Below are 9,437 nucleotides of genomic sequence, written 5' to 3'. Positions count from 1 at the left end.
AACACCCAGGGCTGATCTCCTTCAGAATGGACTGGTTGGATTTCCTTGCAGTCCAAGGGACTCCCAAGAGTTTTCTCCAACACCACAGTTCAAAAGCATCAATTCTTCAGTGCTCAGATTTCTTCACAGTCCAACTCTCACATCCATACATGACCACTGGAAAAACCATAGCCTTGACTATATGGACCTTTGTTGACAAAGTCATGTCTCTGCTTTTTAATATTATATCTAGCTTGGTCATAACTTTTCTTCCAAGGAGTAAGCGTCTTGTAATTTCATCACCAATCACCATCTGCAGTGATTTTGGAGCCCCAAAATATAAAGTCTGACACTGTTTCCACTATTTCCCCATCTATTTTCCCATGAATTGACTGGACTAGATGCCATGATCTTAGTTTTCTGAATGTTAAGCTTTAAGCCAACTTTTTCACTCTCCTCTCTCACTTTCATTAAGAGGCTTTTTAGTTCCTCTTCACTTTCTGCCATAAGGGTGGTGTCATCTAGATGGGTAGGTGCTATTAAAACTATAATATAGTTCATTAAATAGAGATGTGAAATTCATACTTGGATAGTTTATTCCAAAACAAAATCTTCGTGCATTACAAAGGTAAATGCATGGTGAGACTTTTGTCAGATGTTGGATTGTGGCAATTGGATTAAGTAGGTTTCAGTTTCAGTTCAATCATTGGCACTCTGATGTGTTTCCAAGTTTGCAAAATCTAATCATGTGCACCTATACCTTTTCAAGGAGTTGATAACCCTATCACTTGGGAGAAATGGGCGTGGTCATTGGAGAATATAAAGCATCCAGCAAGAACCAAGCTCAATCTTCTCTGGAGCCCAGAACTGTGGTGTGTGGAGTTGGCTGAGCTGTGAGGAGTTGGCTGAGCTGTGAAGACTTTTGAAAGTTTCTGCCACCAGCAGTGGAGCACCTAAATCCTGAACTGAATTTGAGAGTTACCTACTGAAAAAGAGTGGAAATTTTTATTAACTACAACCGAAGGTGAGTTCTGATCAAAGTAGAATGAAATTCTGATATGTTAAGTTAAAAATAAAACTTTAATGGCAGTCCTGCACACAAAAGCTAGTTGTATTTATTCTGTCAGTACTATCTATGTTTGAGCATTTCTTCAAGCATTTATTCCATGTGGGATTTGCTGACAAGTAACTTATTTTTATCCACACTATATCATGTAACGTCCTTATAAAATGTGAGTAAAAATAGAAAATTAGTAAATATTGTTGAGATGATAAAAACAGTTAATCCATAGGAAAGGATTTAACTCAATGTTGAGAAATACTAGGCAACACATATTAAGTTCTCCTATTGTTTTAATATTATCATGGTCATTGATGCTATCAGTCTACAAATGATTATATTTATGCTGACTATTGTTTCCTGATTATTGTGATACTTGAACATTCACCAGTTCAAAATATGACATACTCTGATGATATGAACCGACTCCAGGAAAACTTGCTTTCCTGAACTAGAAATGACTTTTTCTTTTCCTTTTTGTGTTGAAAGGAGCAGTTTTGTTATTTAAGTTGGAAGCAAGCTCTGAACTCTTTAGTGTTAAGACAGCAGATTAAAGCCAACATTGATTGTATGAAGTTTAAGTTCTTTGTAAACAAATTTATTTGTCTTTAGTAAAGCACTTCTCTCACTTTGATGATGGAAGGAACTGAGGCCATGAGGAGAGAAACAAAGGGTGTGCTAGTGTGGCTTCCAGTCAGGGAATCCTGGAGAATGAGAGAGAGAGACAGACAGGTTCTGTGTGTGCTTCTGTCAGAATCAGCTAATAAACGTAACTCTGAAGTCATCCCAACACTTACTCTCCATTCTAATCTTTAAGGGGCTTCCCAGGTGGTTCCATGGTAAAGTATCCACCTGCCAATGAGGAGATGCAGGAAACACAGATTCAGCCACTGAGTTGGGAACATCTCTTGGAGAGGGAAATGGCAACCCTTTAGAGGGTTCTTGCCTGGGAAATCTCAAGGGCAGGAGAGCCTGGTGGGCTACAGTCCATGGCATAGCAACAACTCAGACAGTACTGAGCACACTCACACTAATCTTTAAGCTTCTCCATGTATTAATAATTTTAGTATGATTGAAATCCTGGTTTATTTTAAACAAAAAAAGGTTGCTAAGGACTCTTACTGTATTTCATCTTTTGTATAATAGTTCAAATCCATGGTGTATGTAGTCACCATTTCTAGGTTTATTCTGGGGAGGTAAGTAAATAGGGAAATTAGAGTTCAAGACAGGATTTTGTTGAAAGGATTTATCTTTCCTGATGAGGGCAGAAGAAAGACTTTTTCTCTTACCCTGTCTTATTTCTTTCTTTAGTTTTCAGAAACATGGATTCAGACACACTGCAGGTCTTCCAGAGTGAACTCACCTGCTCCATCTGCACGAAGTGCTTCCTGGACCCCGTCACCATAGACTGTGGGCACAGCTTCTGCCGTCCCTGTCTGAGCCTTTGCTGGGAAGAAAGCCAGACCCCAAGGAGCTGCCCTGAGTGCAGGGAAATACCAGAGTGGTCTGATTTCAAAACCAACATTGCCCTCAAGAGGCTGGCTTCCCTTGCCAGACAGGCCAGAGCTGACCACGACCACAGCTCTGAGGAGCAGATCTGTGTGACACACCAGGAAGCCAAAGGCCTCTTCTGTGAGGTTGACCAGACCCTGCTCTGTGGGCCCTGCTCTGAACTCCCCGAGCACGCAGCTCACAGCCACAGTCCAATACACAGGGCTGCTGAGGAGTCCCGGGTAGGTGATGCCTCTCAAGCAGTTTGGGATCTAGAGGCTCCTAAGTCAGAGAGGAAAACGAAGATGCTATGGGGATGGAGATAGTGGAGGTGGGATTTCTGAACGTGGATCCTCACATACAATGTGTCCTCTCAGTGTTGTTGCCCAATTGTCTACACATGTGGAAATGCAGCATTCCTGGGCGGGTGGCACCAGGGACACAGGCTTCTGATGGGAGCTTGAGGCTTTCTTAGTCAGGCTATATTAAAGTGTGAGACTTAATTTTTTAGGAAATAGATTCCATTATTGTAAAGTTCCCCCAGTTCTCTAGTATTTACTTCTGTAAAGTCACAGAAGTAAATACCGATACTGATATACTATGATATCAGTATTAGAATCAAATTAGAATAATGTGGAAAACTCTGACCATAGCATTCTATGCAAGATTTCCATGTAACCAAAAACTGCCTTTCTTCATCATGAACAGGATGAAATTTATGGTGTCATCTTCTGGGTCACTAAATCTCATGGGTATTTTGCAGGAGAAACTTGTGAAGAGAATGAGAACTTTATGGAAACTGAGAGAAGAAATGAAAATCAGTCTGAATCAGGAAGCTAATAAAACTCAGTCATTTGAGGTAAGAATAAAAATGTTCCAATTTATTTGTATAGACATTGATATGATTCTAGATTTTAAGTCCGTTTAAGTTTCCATTAAAGGATATTTGTCTCTTCCCTGGAAAAGTAATAGTTTAAAATGACTTACTGGTAATCACAATTAGAACAAGCTAATGCAAGTTGCTTTTCAACAGTGTGTTGAAACACAGAGACTTTTCTCTGCATACAAATATCTGTATAGTCTCAGGCTATAGTCTTCCCAGTGTTGACGTATGGTTGTGAGAGCTGAACCATAAAGAAGGCTGAGCACTGAATAATTGATGCCTTTGATCTCTGGTGATGGAGGTGACTCCTGAGAGTCCCATGGACAATGAGGAGATCAAACAAGTCAATTTTAAGGGAAATCAACCCTGAAGACTTGTTGGAAGGACTGATGCTAAAGCTGAAACTCCACTACTTTGGTCATATGATGCAAACAGACAGTTCATTGGAAGAGTCCCTCATGCTGGGAAAGATTGAGGGCAGAAGAAGAGGGTGTCAGAGGATAAGGTGGCTGGACAGTATCACTGATGAAGGATCATGAACTTGGGCAAACTCTGGGAGATGGTGAGGGACAGTGGAGCCTGGCATGCTGTGGTCCATGGGGTCACAAAGAGTCAGACACAACTGGGCAACTGAACAACAACAAAAATGCAAGTTAGCTCAAAGAAAGCTAGTAAATAGGAAAAGCAAGGCATGAAAAGTATTCTTAGGCCAAATTTTGAAGATTTGAATAAACCTTCTCAAACATGGAAAATAAGATGACATTGCCCTAAGAGTGACACTGAAGGAGAAGATAAAAATATAGTGTTACCTAGAGGAAAAATAGAGCATATTTTATGAACTGTGGTAGATGGGGTTTATCTCATAAAAGAATATTTATAAAAATCAGGGTGAGGAGCAAGAGGAAAACAAGCTTCAGGGAAGAGGGGAAATAATTGATGGAGTAAGAACCCTGAAAAATCCTCCTAGGAAGGGAACCTGGGACTCTTTGGATGGTTTGATTTAAACAAGGAAAGAGAATAGGAATTCAGAGAAAGGACAGATAGGAAGGACCAGCAAATATTCAAGACCATTAGATGTGTGAGGCAGAAAGTTTGTAAAAAAAAAAAAAGGTTCTCAATGGTATTAGGGAAATAATATTCGAAGCTTTCTTTTGAATGTGAGCATAAGTAATCCTCTGAATCCACTGTCTGCAGAATTATGTGGCCTTAAGGAAGGCCATGATTACAGTTCAATATCAGAGGATACCTCTATTGCTTCATGAGGACGAGAAAATGCATCTGGAGGCCCTGGAGCAAGAAGCCAAGGAGATTTGTCAACAACTCAAGGGGAGTGTGTTCACAATGACTGAACAGGCAGAAAGTATGAGGGAAATGTACAGAGAGCTGACTGAGATGTGTCACAAGCCAGACATGGAGCTGCTCCAGGTGAGAAAGGAGGATCCATTCTCAGAGAGAGAAACAGTCTTCTAGACAAGTTGCTGTAACATTGAAATGTTACCTCACATATGGTTACTTTCAGCTGAGGGATGGTACTCCTTGACTCCCATTATATTTCTCAAATCCCTCTCTCATCATATCCTGGTAATCTTTGAAATATTTTTGCCCTTTTCCTAGTTCACATAGGACCAGATTTTCCAATGTGGTCAGGAGTACTATCCAGACAGATGATCCAAAATCAGCAAAATTCTGTGACCAGGGGACAGTTAACTTTCTTGGAGTAAATCTCAATATATGTTCTGCTAAACCCTTATCACTCTCTGTTATCTCACACTTCCTGGGGACACTGAGATTTTGCCAGTTTTCTGTGCAAGATTGTTAGAAATCATCATCTGTTCCACTTCATTCTATAAATCCTTCTTATGGGTCCCTGTTTTGCTTTAATTGTTATCATAGATGGTGAGATCTCTTTGGGAGTAGCATGGGATCCTAGATGTGGCTGCATCATTGCACACACTCTTCCTGGCCTCCTTCCTTCCTTAATGTGCCCTGAGGAAGCCCATTATGTTCTAGTTTAAGCTCTGTTATTAAGATAGCTTCTGACTGTTCCTTAGAAGAGAATGAGAAAGTAATACCTTTTCAACAAACAGAAGTAGGAAAGAAGATACAAAGGGACAGAAATCTCATGAATAATCTGGTCTTTTTTCCTTGCAGTCCTTGGGAAGTGTCCCTTCTTGCAGGAGTAAGTCAGTGCAGCTACACCTGCCCCAGCCTGTAGTTCCTGAGTTCAATGTGTGGCCCATCCCTGGACTCATAGACTGGCTCAGACAATTCCAAGGTAACAGGCAGCTCCCTGGTTGGGGAGCTGAATGCATGTCTCTTTTCATGTTCTTTCTGAGACTTTCCTCATTGCCCAACCTGTGGACTTATTTTGGGAACTTTTATAACCAAATTTACCCTTAGAGTAGACTTCCTATAGCTCAAACAGTAAAGAATCTGCCTGCGAGGCAGGAGACCAGGGTTAGATCCCTGGGTTCAGAAGTTCCTCTGGGGAAGGGAATGGCAACCCACTCCAGTATTCTTGCCTGGAAAATTCCATGGACAGAGAAGCCTGGCAGGCTACACTCCATGGGGTCACAAAGAGTCCTACGTGACTAAGTGACTAACAATACAGCTTTATAGTAGAATAATACACAATGTTGGGCTGGCCAAATAGTTCTTTTGGCTTTTTTCCATAAGATCTTAAAAAGAAGAAATCTTGGCAAACTCTCTGTGTATATACACTTGCTTTTTCCCTAGATACCAGTGTTTCTCACATATATATCTGGTATCTAGGGAAAAAAGCAAGTAAATAATGGGAAAAGATAATTGATGTCCAATGGCAGGCTGGCATGCTGTTGACTATTTCCTTGAAATATGTAAGTCTGTCTGTACATTCAGTACATTCCAAGTTTTAGGGAAGGGAGGTTATCACTGGTTGTGAGATATTTGGAGAGTATTAAGTTGGTCTATAAAATGATTTGTAATAAATTCAAATCATGTTTTCTGGACATTGAACAAAATCCTCTCTATGATCAGTTTTATTACAAACAAGCATACTATGAAATTTTATAAAGTTTATTAGCAAGATTGGCAAAGTAAGCTGGCAACTTATTTTAATAGATTTATGCTTCTTTTGTTTTTCAAGGTATAAGAGCAGAAAATTCTCACAAAGAAACCACTTCAAAAATATGATTTTTTAAAAATTTTAGCTTAATCTTGAATTCTTTAATGAAAATCCTTGTCAGGAAAAGTGATCACTCTTGAAGTTATCATTGATATTATATTTATTATTGAACATTTTCTAATGATATGGGCAAACTATTTTTTTTCTGATAGTGAATTTTATTTCATTGCCTATTTCAAATGTTCCAGAGAAAACAATGGCCAAAACTAAGCAGTAGGTCTCCTAGATAAAATTCATGTTTTCTCCCATTTGGTCTGGCTCAAATTTTCTTCTTACGAAGACAGACAAGAAGATCTTAGACGGCACTCTTGCATTCCTCATGCTCTCTTGCTGTCCTGCCTCCAAGTTCTACTTATAAGCTAAGAAACTCAGACACTGTATAAAGCTCATGGCCAGCAGGAATTTAAAACACCATTCATTAATATAATTTTGTTTCCTTTTTCCTACAGTGTACATTGAGTTGCATAATGAAAGAGTCACTCATCACCTCCCTGTGTTTGAAGATCTGAGATGTCTTCTGGCTGGTCCTGATGGTCCTGATGTCGACTACACTCCACCAAGATCTATATATTTTCTTTCCTGGGGAGCTGAGTCATTCACTTCTGGTCAGCACTACTGGGAGGTGGATGTGGCGGGCTGTTGCAACTGGGCCATTGGACTTTGTAATGACTCCTGGGCAAGGGAAAGCGACATGGCCCTTGATTCCAAGGGAATTTTTCTACTTCTTTGTATCAAAGAGAACAGTCAGCACAGTCTCTTTACCTCCTTTCCACCGTTACCTCAATATGTCAAAAAGCCTCTGGGCCAGGTGGGGATGTTCCTGGATTATGATGGTGGAATCCTGAGCTTTTATGATGTGGCCAATAGTTCCCTCATTTGTAGTTTCCTCTACTGCTCCTTCTCATCGCCACTCAAACCATTTCTTTGCTCTAGATACCCATGATCAGAGGTCAAAACCTGACCCCAAGTGTCAGGAATGTGAATAATTGAGATTGTTAAGTAAGCACCCACTTGACTTTCTGAAACTTCACCTTTCTTCATGAAATGTATTGCTTAATTTTTTTTGAGTTTGATATATTAAGTGTATAAATTTATTTCTGTTTTCATGAAATAAAATCTCTCCTGGAATACTGTGCAGTCATTATTCTATGTCCTGTGTGTTCACTGGTTTCTAGTCTCCCTGGAGACCAAAGAACACCTGTCATGCTTTCCTAACTTTGTGTGGTAAAGCAAGAACACAGGGTTCTTTTGACCGGCAGACTTGGAATTCTTGTCTCCCTGCTATGCATCTCTAACATCGTTTTCCTTCATCATGTCTCCATTTCAAAACCATTAGTCATAGATATATTGTTAAAGTTACCAGACTAATTAAAATCATCTTGCTGGATAGACTTGGAACATCTTATATTTTTCTTTGCAAAGCTAACAGCCTAATATTGGCCATCCCATCCAGTTTACCAATTATAAGAAGGTTTATCTGTTTATGTACAGATAAATTCCACACACATAGCACAAACATAAGTGTCTTAAATATATCTACTGAGTTAATAGAGATACTACATCATATATAAAATCATAATCTACGCATTTTGAAAAGCTTATTGAGCCGGAGAAATCTGTCTCCCTGGCTTCAGCGTATACTACAAACTACAGCAATCAAGCTAGAACAGTACTGGCACAAAAACAGAAATATAGACTGGTGGAACAGGATAGAACTCCCAGAGAAACCCACACACGTATTATCACTTTATCTTTGACAGAAAGGCAACAGTATAGAATGGAGAAAAGACCACCTCTTCAGCATGTGGTGCTGGGAAAACTGGACAATTGTATGTAAAAGAATGAAATGAGAATACTTCCTTTACCATGGACACATGTGCTAAGTGGCTTCAGTCATATCCAACTCTATGGACTATAGCCCTTCAGGCTCCTCTGTCCATGAGGATTCTCTAGGCAAGAATACTGGAATGGGTTGCCATGTCCTCCAGGGGATCTTCCCAACCCAGGGACCAAACCCACGTCTCTAATGTCTCCTCCATTGACAGGTGTGTGCTTTGCCACTAGTGCCACCTATGTAAAAATAAACTCAAAATGGATTAAAGACCTAAATGTAAGGTCACACTCTGTAAAATTCAGAAGGAAAACATAGGCAGAACAGACTTTGATGTAAACTGCAGCAAGGTCCTTTTCGACCCACCTCCTGGAGTAATGAAAATGCAAATATTTTACAAACGGGAGCTGATTAAACTTAAAACTTTGTGCACAGAAACTTCTTGTGGTCCAGCATTTGGAATCCCTATTGCAATCAGGGGATGAGGGTTTGATTCCTGTTCAAGGAAGTAAGATTCCACATGCCTCAGAACAACAAAGCAGGAGACAAAACTCCTGAGCCCACGTGCTCTGAAGCCCATGCATCACGACCATCAAGCCTGCAGGCCACAACCAGAGACTCTGTGCATCGCAATAACAGATCCTGAATGATGTAAAAGAGATCCCGTACAGCAACTAAGATCTGGGGGAGCCAAATAGATAAGTAAATAGTTTTAAATGTTTTTGTACAACAAAGAAACCATAAATAAGACAAAAACACAACCTTAAGAACAGGAGAAAACATTTGCAAATGAAGCAACTGACAAAAGGTTAATGTCTAAAATACATAAGCAACACATGCTGCTCAATATCAAATGATGAAACAACCCAACCAATAAACGAATGGTTAATATGTGTCTTGGGGTGTTTATCCCTAGGTTTATCCTGTTTGGGACTCTCTGGGATTCATGGACTTGGGTGGCTATTTCCTTCCCCATTTTAGGTAAGTTTTCAACTATTGTTTCCTCAAGTATTTTCTCATGGCCTTTCTT

General features: G+C 39.9%; 1 protein-coding gene across 1 annotated transcript; it reads left to right on the top strand.

Annotated features, from left to right (window-relative positions):
• Positions 1–2,361: 2,361 nt before the first annotated feature.
• Positions 2,362–4,883, top strand: LOC113886087 (tripartite motif-containing protein 64-like). The gene is made up of 3 exons (XM_027532019.1): positions 2,362–2,772; positions 3,294–3,389; positions 4,608–4,883. The coding sequence occupies exons 1-3, from the start codon at positions 2,362–2,364 to the stop codon at positions 4,881–4,883; spliced, it is 783 nt and encodes a 260-aa protein (XP_027387820.1).
• The last annotated feature ends 4,554 nt before the right edge of the window (positions 4,884–9,437 follow it).

This window comes from Bos indicus x Bos taurus, chromosome 29 (assembly GCF_003369695.1).
Source record: "Bos indicus x Bos taurus breed Angus x Brahman F1 hybrid chromosome 29, Bos_hybrid_MaternalHap_v2.0, whole genome shotgun sequence".
NCBI lineage: Eukaryota > Metazoa > Chordata > Mammalia > Artiodactyla > Bovidae > Bos > Bos indicus x Bos taurus.
This window is presented reverse-complemented; position numbering and strand designations above follow the sequence as displayed.

Excerpts from the sequence above, each read along its gene's own strand:
- LOC113886087 (XM_027532019.1), top strand. The coding sequence starts at position 2,362 with ATGGATTCAGACACACTGCAGGTCTTCCAGAGTGAACTCACCTGCTCC. Across the intron at positions 2,773-3,293 it reads GGGCTGCTGAGGAGTCCCGG|GAGAAACTTGTGAAGAGAAT; the intron begins GTAGGTGATGCC and ends GGTATTTTGCAG. Across the intron at positions 3,390-4,607 it reads ATAAAACTCAGTCATTTGAG|AATTATGTGGCCTTAAGGAA; the intron begins GTAAGAATAAAA and ends CACTGTCTGCAG.